Below are 16159 nucleotides of genomic sequence, written 5' to 3' on the forward strand. Positions count from 1 at the left end.
TCATGTACGCTATGACTTGTACTCGCCCTGATGTAGCCTTCGCTTTGAGCATGGTTAGCAGATATCAAGGGAATCCTGGCAGAGCACATTGGATTGCAGTGAAGAATATCCTTAAGTACCTTCGGAGGACGAAGGAATGGTTCTTAGTCCTCGGAGGGAGTGATGACTTGAAGGTGCGAGGGTATAGTGACGCCAGTTTTCAGACCGACAGGGACAACTACCGTTCGCAGTCGGGCTGGGTCTTTACCCTAAATGGAGGAGCAGTGACATGGAAGAGTTCCAAACAGGAAACCGTAGCTGATTCAACGTGCGAATCAGAGTACATTGCAGCGAGCGAAGCGTCGAAGGAGGTAATATGGCTAAAGAACTTCATCGGTGATCTTGGAGTCGTACCTGCCATAAAGGAGCCCATGGAGATTTTCTGTGATAATGAAGGAGTGGTTGCCTTAACCAAGGAACCAAGGGATCATGGTAGATCAAGACATATCGACAGAAAATATCACTTCATTAGACATTGTGTAGAAGAAGGACAACACGTAGTGAAGAGGATATCATCATAGGATAACCCAGCAGCTCCGCTTACGAAGGGACTGAGTAGGGTTAAGCACTTGCAGCATGCTAGGAGTATTGGGCTAAAGGATGATATTAGCATAGATTAGATAGTATTAGAAACGTGTAATAGATAAATGTAATTAACATTTGATGATTAAATAAAGGAGTTTTATTTATGAGTAATGTTACTATCTTATGTTAATTGTTTAGCTATTGTTTCACTATGCATGTTTTGAATTCCAGAATAATTGAGTTTATTAGGAATAATCGAATTGTTCAAATTATCCACAATCGTTCATATGTTGGAAGTAGATATGAATGAAGATTGTCATGAATTGGTGTGTAGATTGTCTAAATGGTTTTAGACATAGCAAAGGGTTGCTGCAACATTCATGAGTGCTTATGAACTAGTTTTGAGCATTGGAACAAACTCGCGCTTGCTGGAATCACCTTATGGAATATGATATAAAAGGGTGATCGCAAGACAATAATATCATATAGTCTTAAAACCTAGATATATGGTTTGTTATTTGTTAATTGATTGTACATTGATAATGCGAAAACGCATCAGTAACTCGGTGTTATAAAACGCATTGTTGTGTATAGTTGGTTAATGAATAAGTAAATGCATATAAGTCGAAGTTTATCTGTAACTTTTATCTAAGAAGGTAAAAGCGATATCTCGGCCGCTCGATGATTTGATTTGACTTATGTGCCAGGCCCGGTCAAAACTGAATTGATGTGTTCGATTAAGTTCTATGTCAAATAAATCAGAGATCGAGAAACCTAAATGCTTAACTAACCGTTCCATAGGATTGTCAGCATGATATCTAACAGAGGACTGTACGATCCCTTATCTAAAGGACAAGATTGATTAGATCAGAGTTTGACAGCGTCTTTGAGAGCAACGATTGCAAACCGAATTGTACTTGTGCATATAGTTACTAGACTTATCCAAGTGGGAGACTGTTGGAATAGTGTCTAAGGCTGTAACTATATTAGGCAAGTATTTGACCCGGTTGTGCATGGTCCTTTTGGGTTGCCTTCACCATAGCAACTTGATAGGATGATTTATTAAGAGAGAGTAAATATTATTAATATATTATGAGAATAATATAAATTATAATATATTGTTATTTGATTAATATAAGTCATAGAATTAATTGGAATTAATTTGGTGACTTAAAGAGGTTAATTAAATAAAGGGGTATAAACTGTCAATTGTTTGATAGTTAAGCTTTAGACTATAAATCCTTATAGATATATAGTGGACGGATTCTAGAAGCTAGGATAGCTTCAAAATCGTCCATTGCTTATCTAAGGAAAGGATTTGGATAGCCTTAAGAGAAGATTATCCAATTAGGGTTTAGGTTGTAACCCTTAAGGAGTCTACAAGTATAAATAGACCCCATAGCTAAGGCAAATCGGGACCTCACCTAAAGTAAGAGAACCCTGGCCGATTTCCTCCCCTCTCCTCTCTCCTAAATCATCTTTCTTGCTATTGGTGTTTGTAAGCCATTAGAGGAGTGACAATTGTGACTCTAGAAGCTCCAAGACAACAAGGTCAACAAGGAATTTAAAGGTATGGTTCTAGATCTGTTTCAATGTTGTTATTTAACCTAATTAGTCATTAGAAGTCTTGGATTCATAGCATGTTTAATTAGAAAGCCTAGATCCAAGCATTAGGGTTTTGCATGGGCACATAGGAAAGTTCTTATGGCTAAAACCCATCAAATAATACATAGAGGTTCTCGGTGGTTTGACCGTCGAACTCGGACCAATTTTTACCAGTTGTTATATTATACCCCGTTGAAAGGAATTTCGTCCCAAAAATCAATGTGTAGATAAAATATTATAAAATAATTGGTGGTGTTTTCATTTCGGTTGATCCACACGTGATCTTTCTAGAGTCGATTTAAGTCGCATAATTCTAGATTATATAACTGATCCAATGGATGACTTTAGCATAAGTCACGACTAACCAAGGAATAGAGAATAAGATCAAATCAAATATTTTAAAGATTATTGAATCTTAAATAAAATTTTGCGGCTATCTACTTTCAAAAATATGAAACACTTGCACGGTTTCCTAGTACACTCGTTGAGATTTTGCATATTAAATTGTTGTGCATGCTGTTTAGTTTTCGAGATAAATTGATATAAATATCAGGACCAAATTCTATTAAGAATTTCGAAGGTCCTTTGAGTCACTATTTTAGTTTGACTCGTTCTCTAAGCCGAATCATTTCTTAAAAACAAAAGGTTTTTAAAGTTACACAGTTTCTTACTTGGAAGTTGAGAGACTGACATCTTTTGTTCACATAACTCTCTTGTCATTCGTGTGCAGTCTGTAATCTTCCTCTGGTTCACACAGTCTTTTATGGTAACATGTGCTTATTCTCAAACACGTATCCAATAATTACGTTGACTGTCAAGATTACTAGGTGAATCCTTCATCATAACGAGAGATAACAAAGACTGGCACCTCATGCAGTTTGACGATTACTTTGATAATTCCTGGTTAGCTTTTCCATTCCATTCGTTCCTTTGATTAGTGGGAAGTGGATGGATTTACTCAATCTATGGACCACTACTAAATAGAATTGAAACCACTATGGTTCTTGGAGTAGCATTTGGTATGAAGTCTGTTGACGCTAGTTCCCACTTTTACTTGGGTATTTCCTTATCAATACCCTATTCCTGAGTGTTTCTGACATTCTGCATTTGGTACAAGTATGATATTTGTCCACTCAAATCGAGATCTCTGGCTTCATTCATGTTCACCATTTTTGTTTCTTTAGAAATAAACACATTAGGTCACGAGCCTAGATAGATTGGACACTTTAATCTGTGAGCTTCATCCAAGACTATGCTTATGTGTTCACTGTACTTAGGAGTACATATTTGGTTGATAATGTATCGTGTCCCATAATCCCCGATCTGAACCTGGTTATCCAATTTTCACAGGGCTTCTCCCGTGAAGCTTTTCTTTCTTAGGGTCTTGAGTAAAACTTCTCGAATTTGAGCAGTAGGTTGTGAATTGGTATTCATAGTTATTATTCGTACCCAATGTTTGGTACGCTTGTTTCGGCTCAAGACATTTGATACCATGTCAATCTCATTACAATGTTAGCGAATCTCACACGTCATCATGATAATAATTTCGCATTTATGTTATTCAACCAACACATAGTCAAAAACTTTGCCTCAATTTATCTATGTGCACTTCAATCCTTTACGTACATGTCGTTGTATACAAACAAGTTCTATATTCCTTCAGAAAGGTAGGATTAGTGCATTACACCATAGTTGTTACACCTTCTAGAATACAATCTCTTACTTATCTTTCCAGTTGGAATTTGTTTCCTAATGTGTCGATACAGTTAGCGATTATGCTATTTTGGAGAAGTTCCTGGTGGATCACTAGTAGTAGTCAACATAAAGTCCTTTGTTGTTAAAGTTCCAGCGTTCATTTCTTGGGAAGAAGTCTTCACTTATACTTCCACATTTTATCAAACCATTTACATTTGATTAAATTCTCCATATTTTATCCAATTCTTCACATTTGATTAAATCCTTCATAAGGTTGCTTAAATCATGGTGAGCCGAGAAGTTCACAATAGTCCATCGTTTGATTTTAGGGTAGGAAGAAAACTTTAGGTTTTTCTCCGACTTGTCATCATAAATGACCATGGTTTTTTCATAGGTAGTTTTGGTCATACAACTTTCTTGTAGTATAGATCTAGGCACAATAGGAAGGTAGTCGATTCATACCTATGATGATGTCCAAGCTTTCACTCGTAATTGGTATAAGGTCTACAAGTAAAGATCGATCGTTCATGGTTATTTTATCGTCAAAAAAAGATGGCTGTATAACGACTTCATGTGACACAAACAAAACTGTGTCATATAAACAACAATATCACACTTTAGGTGACGTGCGCATGAGATTGAAATGATAAACATGATTTGGTAAGTGCTAGGATGAAATTTAATAAAATTTCACAAGTAGCTTTACTTTAACTAGTGCTTGTTCTAACTTCTATAACTTACTTCCATGTGCATCACCTGTGGTGCTTCTGAAGTCATGGCATATGTAACGCCCGTAGATCAGGGCTAGTCAATTTAGAGACGATAGGCGTCAAAAATGAATTTTTGATGAAAGATTATTTAGAATGAATAATCTTAACTAAGTTGTAGTATATGTTACGAGGATTCCGTACATATAAAGAACGCCGAAATCCGAGTTATAACGAAGAAGTTATGACCTGTCGAAGTTTCGCGACAGAACCGGCACGACACAGCGCGACGTAAAAAAGTGAATTTACGTTAGAGCGATATTTAGCCTTAGCAATCTAAATGAAAGTCGTAAAATACGTTAAACCGTGAGCGTGCATAAAAAGAACGTCCAAATCTGACTTCGTATGAGGAAGTTATGATTTTTCTAAGTTTCGACTTAGCGGTATGCAGCCCGAATGCTCGATTTGAGACCGAGCGGTTTTTAGCCAAAACAATCTAAATGAGAATTGAAGATCTCATTAATTTTAGTAAAACGATAAAAAGATAGGCGAAAACGGACGTCGGATGAAAAAGTTTTGATTTTATAACGGAGTTTTCCTGTCCCGGCCTACTAAAAATAAATAATAAAAATAAATTCAAAATTAGCTGACGGAGTCTAAACGAAAGTTGTAGATAGTAGTCTCACCTACGCGTGGATATAAAGAGCGTCGAAAACGGAGTTCGTATGAGGAAGATGTGAATTTTTGAAGTTTATTAAATATTTTCGAAATTAAATTTAAATATAAATTTTCGATATTATCCAAGGGAGGAGTCACCGGGCTTATCCAGGTTACGCCCCGCGTAACCTAAGAGTACGCCCCGCGTAAATCGCAGATCCAGACCCTATAAAAGGGAGTCGAGTGCAGCCGATTCAATTGCTCATTTCTCTTCTTCCTCTTACGTTTTTGCATCGTTTTTCGTGCAAGAATTATCCCGAAGCCCCGATATCATTCCCGAGCCCCGAAGCAAGTCCCGAGGCCCCGAAGATCCCGAGAAGTGTGATTCCCGAGCCGAAACTCTGCCCGCGAGAAGTTCGATTTTTGTGAAGATCTTCCAGATCTACCGAAGAATACTACTTCTACAAGTCGTAGTGTTGTCCGATCATCTTCTGATCAAGTGAGTGTATACTACCTTTCATAAACACGATAATAATACAAGTATGGGTTGAGTGTATTAAGTATATTGTTGTTTATATGTGTGAGCGTGTAGTTACTTTCTTCTAACACATAAATATGAAGTATTTGCTATGAAATACGTGCTATGTGTTTATATGTTATTTGTCTATTGGAGATGGGCATGGAAATTGGAGTTTTATACAGGTGTTAAATGATTTAAACTGTGTAAGTATTTATATCTACAAAATTGTTGGGTAGAACATAGGTAGATGGAATAGTTGGTGACTATGGAGTTAGTGCCTATTGTATAAACTTGGCGACGATGTGACTTCATGCCTATTTGATGAACCTTGGCGACTATGGAGTTAGCGCCTATTGTTGAGTAAACCTTGGTGATTATGGATTTAGCGCCTATTGTTAAGTGAACCTTGGTGACTATGGAGTTAGCGCCTATTGTTGAGTAAACCTTGGCGACTATGGAGTTAGCGCTTGTTGAGTAAACCTTGGCGACTATGGAGTTAGCGCCTATTGTTGAGTAAACCTTGGTGATTATGGATTTAGCGCCTATTGTTAAGTGAACCTTGGTGACTATGGAGTTAGCGCCTATTGTTGAGTAGACCTTGGCGACTATGGAGTTATCGCTTGTTGAGTAAACCTTGGCGACTATGGAGTTAGCGCTTGTTAAGTGAACCTTGGTGACTATGGAGTTAGCGCCTGATAACTATGGATTTAGTACTTGATAAATAAACTTTGGCAGCAATGGAATTTGTGCCAATTCCTTACGAATAAATGAATGAAGGATAGTTGGTTCTTAGGGTAAAACCTTAAGAAGATAATGGGGATGGGTAATTGGGTTGATTGTTTGTTGATTAAATATAATAATTATATTATTGTGGGTTGAAAACCCTATATGCTCACCAGGCTCCCAAGCCTGACCCACTCAGTTTTCTTTTCATTACAGGTAATGGCACAAGGGTATAAGTTGGTGGACTTGACGAGAGATTTTGGGATTATAGATCAGTAGTTATAAATAACTATTGTAAGATCTATTTTATATTGTTTATGCTTTTGGTCTGTAACGAACATGACATCCCGAGGTTTTATTATTTAATGAAAATACATTCTTTTCGAGAAATGTTTTGATAAATGGTTATCATATTTTATTTTGGGAACAAATTCCGCCACCGTTTTCTTTAAACGATCACTCTGATTTATAAAACAAAGCATAAACAAATCGGTCTTTTCTGGCCGTGAAATTGGGGATGTCACAGTTGGTATCAGAGCGTTAGTTTAAGCGAACTAGGAATATGGATTTATTTCTAGACTTAAACTTAGAATGCTAAGCAATGATTGTGAGTTGAGTGTGTCCATTATATTTTAGGTAGTACACCTAAATTGACACAAGCACTAGTTTATTTTAGGAGTGATGCTTAAAATGCTTTTATGTGCTAAATGTTTTGTGTGATAGCTATATTGATGCTATTATTTGTTCGGATCTATGGTCTGTTGCCGACTGGATCTGGAAACCTTATGTGTTTAGGATTCTAAGCGTATGACTACGATATTAGAACTAGCATGTAAACGTTTCGGAGGGATAAGGAGATTTATACGTTTATCGTAAATGAAGCTTTCTTATCTTAAATTCTCGTTGGTACATCGAATGTCTGCTTGGATGTACAAAAGGTCATGGTGAAGACTTGTAGAGAATTGAGTAAATGGAGGAAATAAAGAAGGCTTATGATAGTGAATGACACCTATCGGAAGATATCGTAAGAGTGGTATCTTGCCTTTAGAGTATGTCTTATGAAATAAAAGTACGTTTACAGGAGTACGGTACGTCTAAAGTACACCTTCGATTAGCAGGATGATGGAACGATTGGTGAAATTCTTGAAGTTGTCTCATCGTCTGGTATTTCCATCACCAATCGAGTTGAATTAGAGTTGATGATTGAAGATTGAGCAATGAAGAAGTCCAAGTAGAGTCTAGGGAAATTGTTAATGATTATTTGGACACATTCGTATGTGTTAAATTGTTTTGTGATTTTCTTGTATGGTGACTTGGTCGACTGCGGGACAATACTTGGGACTAGTATGAGTAGGTGTGAAAGGTAGTAGATGCATATACTACCGGAAGCACAGGACTCACACTTGGATCAAGGAAAGTCACAAGGTTACCAAGAAGCTAGTGATTGATTCCATTTTATTCTGGTATGTCATTACCATTGTTTTGGTAATGACTAGTAAGATGGTTCTTGTTCCGACCCTAGTGGTCATATTTAAATTTGAGTTCGACTACGAGGAGTATGTTACGTGGTCTAGAGGACCAAGTTAGATGTAACATCTGACTTAAGTCAGAAGGTTGAAGTTAATACGATTGATAGTGTCGCGCTCGTTGTTAAAAGAAGTTTGTAGGTAGAAATGCTACATGCTAAAATGTGATTATATCACATTAGAATATGAAGGAAGGTATATTCCATTTTGGAATTTAACTTTAAGAGACCTGAGTCTAAGCATTGCATCATTCGATGAGAGGTCAGTAGAGCACGACCCATCGGTTTGTTACAATAGATAAAGGAAAGTATTTATCCTGAGAAGAAGAAGGAGTCCATAATAACGACTTATTTGGTAACTCGAGGGTTACGATTGAAAGTAAAACATAGTACGATAAGCAAATGCAAGATTGGGCATCGTTTGCGGTCAAGAAAGCCATAGGGTTAAATACTCTTTCGAGGAAACATAGAATTTAAGGTTATTACCAAGGATGAATAAATAACGTGTGGAATCATTATGCAAGTTCTATTTTCGTTGATGATTCCAGGACGTAATCATCCTAAGGGGAGATAATTGTAACGCCCGTAGATCAGGGCTAGTCAATTTAGAGACGATAGGCATCAAAAATGAATTTTTGATGAAAGATTATTTAGAATGAATAATCTTAACTAAGTTGTAGTATATGTTACGAGGATTCCGTACATATAAAGAACGCCGAAATCCGAGTTATAACGAAGAAGTTATGACCTGTCGAAGTTTCGCGACAGAACCGGCACGACACAGCGCGACGTAAAAAAAGTGAATTTACGTTAAAGCGATATTTAGCCTTGGCAATCTAAATGAAAGTCGTAGAATACGTTAAACCGTGAGCGTGCATAAAAAGAACGTCCAAATCTGACTTCGTATGAGGAAGTTATGATTTTTCTAAGTTTCGACTTAGCGGTATGCAGCCCGAATGCTCGATTTGAGACCGAGCGGTTTTTAGCCAAAACAATCTAAATGAGAATTGAAGATCTCATTAATTTTAGTAAAACGATAAAAAGATAGGCGAAAACGGACGTCGGATGAAAAAGTTTTGATTTTATAACGGAGTTTTCCTGTCCCGGCCTACTAAAAATAAATAATAAAAATAAATTCAAAATTAGCCGACAGAGTCTAAACAAAAGTTGTAGATAGTAGTCTCACCTACGCGTGGATATAAAGAACGTCGAAAACGGAGTTCGTATGAGGAAGATATGAATTTTTGAAGTTTATTAAATATTTTCGAAATTAAATTTAAATATAAATTTTCGATATTATCCAAGGGAGGAGTCACCGGGCTTATCCAGGTTACGCCCCGCGTAACCTAAGAGTACACCCCGCGTAAATCGCAGATCCAGACCCTATAAAAGGGAGTCGAGTGCAGCCGATTCAATTGCTCATTTCTCTTCTTCCTCTTACGTTTTTGCATCGTTTTTCGTGCAAGAATTATCCCGAAGCCCCGGTATCATTCCTGAGCCCCGAAGCAAGTCCCGAGGCCCCGAAGATCCCGAGAAGTGCGATTCCCGAGCCGAAGCTCTGCCCGCGAGAAGTTCGATTTTTGTGAAGATCTTCCAGATCTACCGAAGAATACTACTTCTACAAGTCGTAGTGCTGTCCGATCATCTTCTTATCAAGTGAGTGTATACTACCTTTCATAAACACGATAATAATACAAGTATGGGTTGAGTGTATTAAGTATATTGTTGTTTATATGTGTGAGCGTGTAGTTACTTTCTTCTAACACATAAATATGAAGTATTTGCTATGAAATACGTGCTATGTGTTTATATGTTATTTGTCTATTTGAGATGGGCATGGAAATTGGAGTTTTATATAGGTGTTAAATGATTTAAACTGTGTAAGTATCTATATCTACAAAATTGTTGGGTAGAACATAGGTAGATGGAATAGTTTGTGACTATGGAGTTAGCGCCTATTGTATAAACTTGGCGACGATGTAACTTCGTGCCTATTTGATGAACCTTGGTGACTATGGAGTTAGTGCCTATTGTTGAGTAAACCTTGGTGATTATGGATTTAGCGCCTATTGTTAAGTGAACCTTGGTGACTATGGAGTTAGCGCCTATTGTTGAGTAAACCTTGGCGACTATGGAGTTAGCGCTTGTTGAGTAAATCTTGGCGACTATGGAGTTAGCGCCTATTGTTGAGTAAACCTTGGTGATTATGGATTTAGCGCCTATTGTTAAGTGAACCTTGGTGACTATGGATTTAGCGCCTATTGTTGAGTAAACCTTGGCGACTATGGAGTTAGCGCTTGTTGAGTAAACCTTGGCGACTATGGAGTTAGCGCTTGTTAAGTGAACCTTGGTGACTATGGAGTTAGCGCCTGATAACTATGGATTTAGTACTTGATAAATAAACTTTGGCAGCAATGGAATTTGTGCCAATTCCTTACGAATAAATGAATGAAGGATAGTTGGTTCTTAGGGTAAAACCTTAAGAAGATAATGGGGATGGGTAATTGGGTTGATTGTTTGTTGATTAAATATAATAATTATATTATTGTGGGTTAAAAACCCTATATGCTCACCAGGCTCCCAAGCCTGACCCAATCAGTTTTCTTTTCATTACAGGTAATGGCACAAGGGTATAAATAACTATTATAAGATCTATTTTATATTGTTTATGCTTTTGGTCTGTAACGAACATGACATCCCGAGGTTTTATTATTTAATGAAAATACATTCTTTTCGAGAAATGTTTTGATAAATGGTTATCATATTTTATTTTGGGAACAAATTCCGAAACCGTTTTCTTTAAACGATCACTCTGATTTATAAAACAAAGCATAAACAAATCGGTCTTTTCTGGCCGTGAAATTGGGGATGTCACAGCATAAGCGTAGTCATTGCCCGCGATTTACACATAATAGTTCTACTTGGTAAAATTTGTGCCTTTAAAAGTGTAGGTGACAACTAATCACGTTAGCTTTCTACACACGAGCTAAGGGAAATTGTCATAAAAGCCCTTAAGATTTCCAAAAAGTTACGGTTTTACCCATGGATGAGTTTTGGGGTCATTAAAGTCAGATACTTTCATTAAACCTATCAAATATCTCATTTAACAAGTTGGACAATTTGTAGCCGGTTACCATGTGCTGATTTGGCACTTCATTGACATGTCAAACAACGTGGGCCTCAACCCTCTCCCCACATAACCCTTCCCCACCCCTGTTTCTTGCATCCTCTCGCACCGCAATATCCCATGCAAAATATTCTTCCACGCAAAATGCCAACATCTTCTGCAAAATCAAGCTCGAATTCACATTCACGATTCAAGAAGAAGATCTAAGTGAAGTGTTGGTGTAAAGATTTATGCCCTGTGTTTGTTTCACGCACACTAGAAAATCCATGCAAGAAATTTTGGGGGTGCCCTAATTATAAGGTAAAAATCATTTTCCCTTTTCTTTAGCAGGATTGCAGTAAGGGTATTATACACTAACCTAATTATGTAAGGAGATGGAGGTTGTGGGTTTTTCAAATGGGTTGACGATGAAGGAATTCAAAAGCAAGACATGATGCCAGAGTCAAATCGCATTATAGAGCAGAGACAAATGATGGCATTAATGCATATGGTTGTTGTTTTGTTAGGGGCTATATTGTTCATCCTTGTTCTAGTGTTATGCAAGATTAACGGCAATAAAGGGTGGCTTTTCTGAAGGGAGCAGTAAAGGGTGGATTTTCTGAAGGGAGCAGTATTGTGATCTTGAAATATGTAGCTTTTAAGCTTTTGATGGTACTTGATAGTTTGTTAGGTATATTTAATTTCTAATGTATGGATGTTAACTAGAATTCATGTTGGTCTGCAATGTATGGATGTTAATTTCTAATGTATGGATGTTAACTGGAGTATAAGTTGGTTTGTTTTGTAAGTATATTTAATTAACAATTGGTAATTGGTATAAATTTCTGAATGGTAACAACTGGTGAATGGTAACATTTGGTTTGTTTTGTTTTAGATTGAATTAAAATGGTAACTGGTATAAATTTGTAGTACAAGTTGTTGAATGGTAACATTTGGTGAATGGTAACAATTCTAAAAGACTGAACAATTGGTGTGTATTTGCATGTCTGAATGGTAACAATTGGTGTGTATTTGCAAGTTTGAATAACATTGCATAAAATGGTATATTGCAGAAATAATTAGTGAATGGTAGCAATTCTAAAAGATGGAACATAATATAGAAGCGGGTGTATCCATTACATATAGTTTAATTACATACTACCAATATGTAGCAGCCATCCATTTGTACCAAAATGCCTAAACAATGCACAAAAAAGGCAACCTAAATGGTAAAAAAAATAAACAATTGGATGCATGCTACAATCAAAATGCCAAAAAACAATGTTTATAAAAGTGGCAACCTATACCATTCCCCTTACACCCCCCATCCCCCTCTAGCTAACAAACTACTCCAAATTGATTGGCTTTACAGAAGAAGAACCATCACCATATTTTTCATAGACACCCTTCCTTAGCTTTATCTTGGTAATCCTCTCAGAAGTTTTCCTTGTTCTCCTCCTAACCATTGGGACAACCTGATGTCCTTCATCATCACCCTGGTTTTCCTCACGGTCATCAACATCTCCACCACCATGACTTTCTTCATCACATCACCTTTAGGCCCATCACCATCATCAACATCTCCACCACCAGGACCTTCTTCATCACCATCACTAGCAGCTTCATATCCAGCACCATGATCAGGTCCAACATCCAGACCAACATCATCATCCAGACCACCATCACCAGCAGCTTCATCTCCAGCACCTTCAGCTCCACCATCCAGACCAACATCATCATCAGAATGATGACCATCAATGAAATCATTTACATCCTAGTGTAAAAAGATTTAATTAGGTCACAAGAATCACTAGAAAAAAATTTAATTAATAAAAGATAATAGGTCTTACCAGTTCAACTGGTGGGGAATCATCCAATTTCACTTGTACCCTTGGCATAGCTTCTATTTCTGCCATGCTATAACCAGCTTCTAGCATACTAGCAATTTCTTCAGGTCCTAATTGTATATTCTCTGGGAGAATATCATCCTCTTTGCCCTCAGTAAACTCAATAAATTGATTATCTTCCACCTTATTGTCACCATTTAGTGGACTGGACTTTGTTTTGTTTGTGAAGTTAACCCCTTCTAAAATTGCATCAATACCTTGTTCAATTTCATCATTTATTGATTTAAGCTTCCTACTAATACTAGATCCTACTTGCCCAAAAGTGTCACTGCCTTCCATCACACTTGCTTGACTACTTTCTCCTTCTTGCATCATATGACCATCATGAATATGAATTACTGGAACTTCCTGCACAACACCTTCTTCCTGCACCACACCTTCTTCTACAACTAGAATTTGTTGAACCACACTTTGAGCCACATTATCACCCATAACATTTTCACCCTCATCAACAACTGGAACTTGTTGAACCACACTCTCTTGAGTACCTATAGTTTCTGAACCAATCCTCCCACCACCTCTTCTTGTGCACAACTTCTTCCTTGGTACATCAATACTATTTCTCCTTAATCTTTTAGAACCTGCCTGTTGCTGATGTTTTCTGGGAATCATCCTCAATGTGCTATGTTTTCTACTCCTCCTCACTGTGTTAGAGCATGAAGGTTGACTTGGGATATTTGGTTGACTAGGGCTTGTAGACACGTGGGGGATGGGATGTTTTCTTGGGCTTCCTGTCTTCTTTGGTGGGGGAGGCACATATTGTTTTCTCTCATTCTTACATTCCCTCTTGTTATGACCATATTCCAAACAATTACCACATCTGGCAGTTCTTGCAACCTTCACTTTTGTTGTTGAAAACTTGTTCTATTTCTCACTAGCATGCCTCTTTCTTTTGGTAGCAGGCCTACCAGGCATCCTCCTAGACATTGGAGGCAATGGCTTAATGTATTCAGTTTGGGCCCAAAGATTGCTGCCATTAACAGGTTCAATGTTTGTTGAGTAACATTGCCTAAATTTCTCTTTAGAGAAATATGCATTGATGTATTCATCTGGTGTTTGATGGATAAAATTAATTGCTGCATTTGCATGCACACAAGGGATGCCAGCCAAATCCCACAGCCTACATGAACATGTCATAGCATCTAAGTCCACCCTATAACTGTCACACCCTCTTCTGGCCTCAAACACATGCCCTTGACTATGAATTATTCCCCATAACCTATAATCAAGTATCTAGTTAGTAACAACAATTAATGATTAAGATAAGTTTTAAAAAGCATAAAATAGTACCTCATATTTTTCCAAATCTATTCATTTTTTTCAAAATTTTTGGACAAACATTTGAATTCCACTTTTCACTTTCAACATTCATGTAAGCAAACTTGTCCATGATATAAATCCGTATCTCTTCAAGCATAGTGATCAAAGGTTTTTTCCTAGCATCCAATATTATTGAGTTGAAGCACTCGGAGATCCCATTCTCAACTGCTTCACATGCATAGCCTGTTCCAAAATAGGCTCTACACCATGTTTCTAGTTGCTTTGACATCAAGTATTCATATGTAGAAGGGCTCAATTTCTTGATGCTTTCCATATTCATCTTGAAGTCAGCTTCCGTACAACTCATAGAGGCAGCCCAAAACAACTTCTTATACTCCACACCTATGAAAGCCTTTCTAAAGTTGGCATAAATGTGCCTAGCACAATTCCTGTGTTCAACATGAGGCAGAATATCTTTCACAGATTCAAGCAGAACCTACCAGACAACCATTTAATTAGTTTAATAGAGGACAAATATGTAATAAGATAATTATGCAATTAAGTAGAGGACAAGTATGTTAAATTTTACATTGTGTTGATCTGATATCACTACCAAACCTCATCCACTATCAAGATCTAAATCATCCCTTAGAAGCTCAAGGAACCATGTCCAGTTAGCCTTATTCTCAACATCGACAACATCCCAAGCAATTGGGTAGACCTGATTATTGGCATCTCTACCTATGGTTGTCAACAACTCACCCTTTACTGCTCCCTTCAAAAAGCACCCATCCAAACCAATAACTCTTCTACACCCTCTTTTCCAGCCTTCACATATAGCTTTGAAACCAATATAAAACCTATGAAAATAGTTTATCCCATCTGGATTGACAGTAACACACACCTTACATGTAGAACCTGGATTGGATCTTAACAACTCTTGTGCATAATCCCATATTCTAGCATAATGTTCAGTCAATTTACCTTCAATTAGCTCCTTGGCCCATTTCTTTGCCCTACGACATTGGCCTATAGACACAACACACCTAAACCTTTGTCTGATCTTAGTAATCATCTCTTTAAGCTTCACCTTAGGTTTATTTCCAATTTCAGTTATGTAGTGTCTACCTATCCATTCAGGAGTAACCATAGAGCCAAGTTTGAACTTCCTACCACAAACATGAGTAGCTTCTAAAGTCTTGATTTTAATAGATCTTTCATTGAACATCCATGAGGCATATAGTCTAAAAGGGCAACAATTATCCTCATTTCTTTTCCTACATCTTACAAGTATTCTTGTACTGTCACACTTCTCAAAGTAGAGTTGATACCCATTGTGGACTACATAGTTTTGGATACAAAACTTCAGTTGTGTAACAATCTCAAAAATGTCACCAAGTTTTGGTTCCATTTTATCCCATCTTGTTTTTGGATCATGTAATCTGTACTTATTTATCACCTGTTCTTGCTCTTCTTCATCTTCATCACTTTTCAAGTCACCACGATGATACACTTGTGCTCTTACATCATTAGTCAAACTAGAGTTTCTAATATTTTCATCAGTTAGTAACACATTAAGAAATGCATCCTTACACTTGTCTAGTGGAGTAATGAACTCTTCGTCTGGTTCATGATCCATGTAGGTGCCATGAAGCTCAAAATCCATCTCATTAAGACCACAGAAAGCCTCGCGTAAACCAAAAAATGGTATGTGTTACCTTCGTGTTCTGAATCCCAATCAATCATAACAACTTGAAAAAAACACAAACACATATTGTCATTATTCGTTCACATTTGAAGAACAAAGAACTGTAATAACACAACCTCCAAAGAAATTAAACATACCCTGTGAAATCGACTCTCCAATAACGTAATCTTCTTCAAAAACCA

The 16159-nt window shown here is 37.2% G+C and overlaps 1 protein-coding gene across 1 annotated transcript; it reads right to left on the reverse strand.

Annotated features, from left to right (window-relative positions):
* Positions 1–13873: 13873 nt before the first annotated feature.
* On the reverse strand, positions 13874–15935 carry LOC145067644 (uncharacterized). The gene is made up of 3 exons (XM_079014735.1): positions 14991–15935; positions 14349–14765; positions 13874–14242 (listed from the first exon to the last, which is right to left on the reverse strand). Exons 1-3 carry the CDS (start codon positions 15933–15935, stop codon positions 13874–13876), a joined length of 1731 nt encoding a protein of 576 aa, XP_078870861.1.
* Positions 15936–16159: the final 224 nt, after the last annotated feature.

Source organism: Lactuca serriola, chromosome 8 (assembly GCF_051521515.1).
Source record: "Lactuca serriola cultivar US96UC23 chromosome 8, Lser_US96UC23_V15, whole genome shotgun sequence".
Classification (NCBI taxonomy): Eukaryota; Viridiplantae; Streptophyta; class Magnoliopsida; order Asterales; family Asteraceae; genus Lactuca; species Lactuca serriola.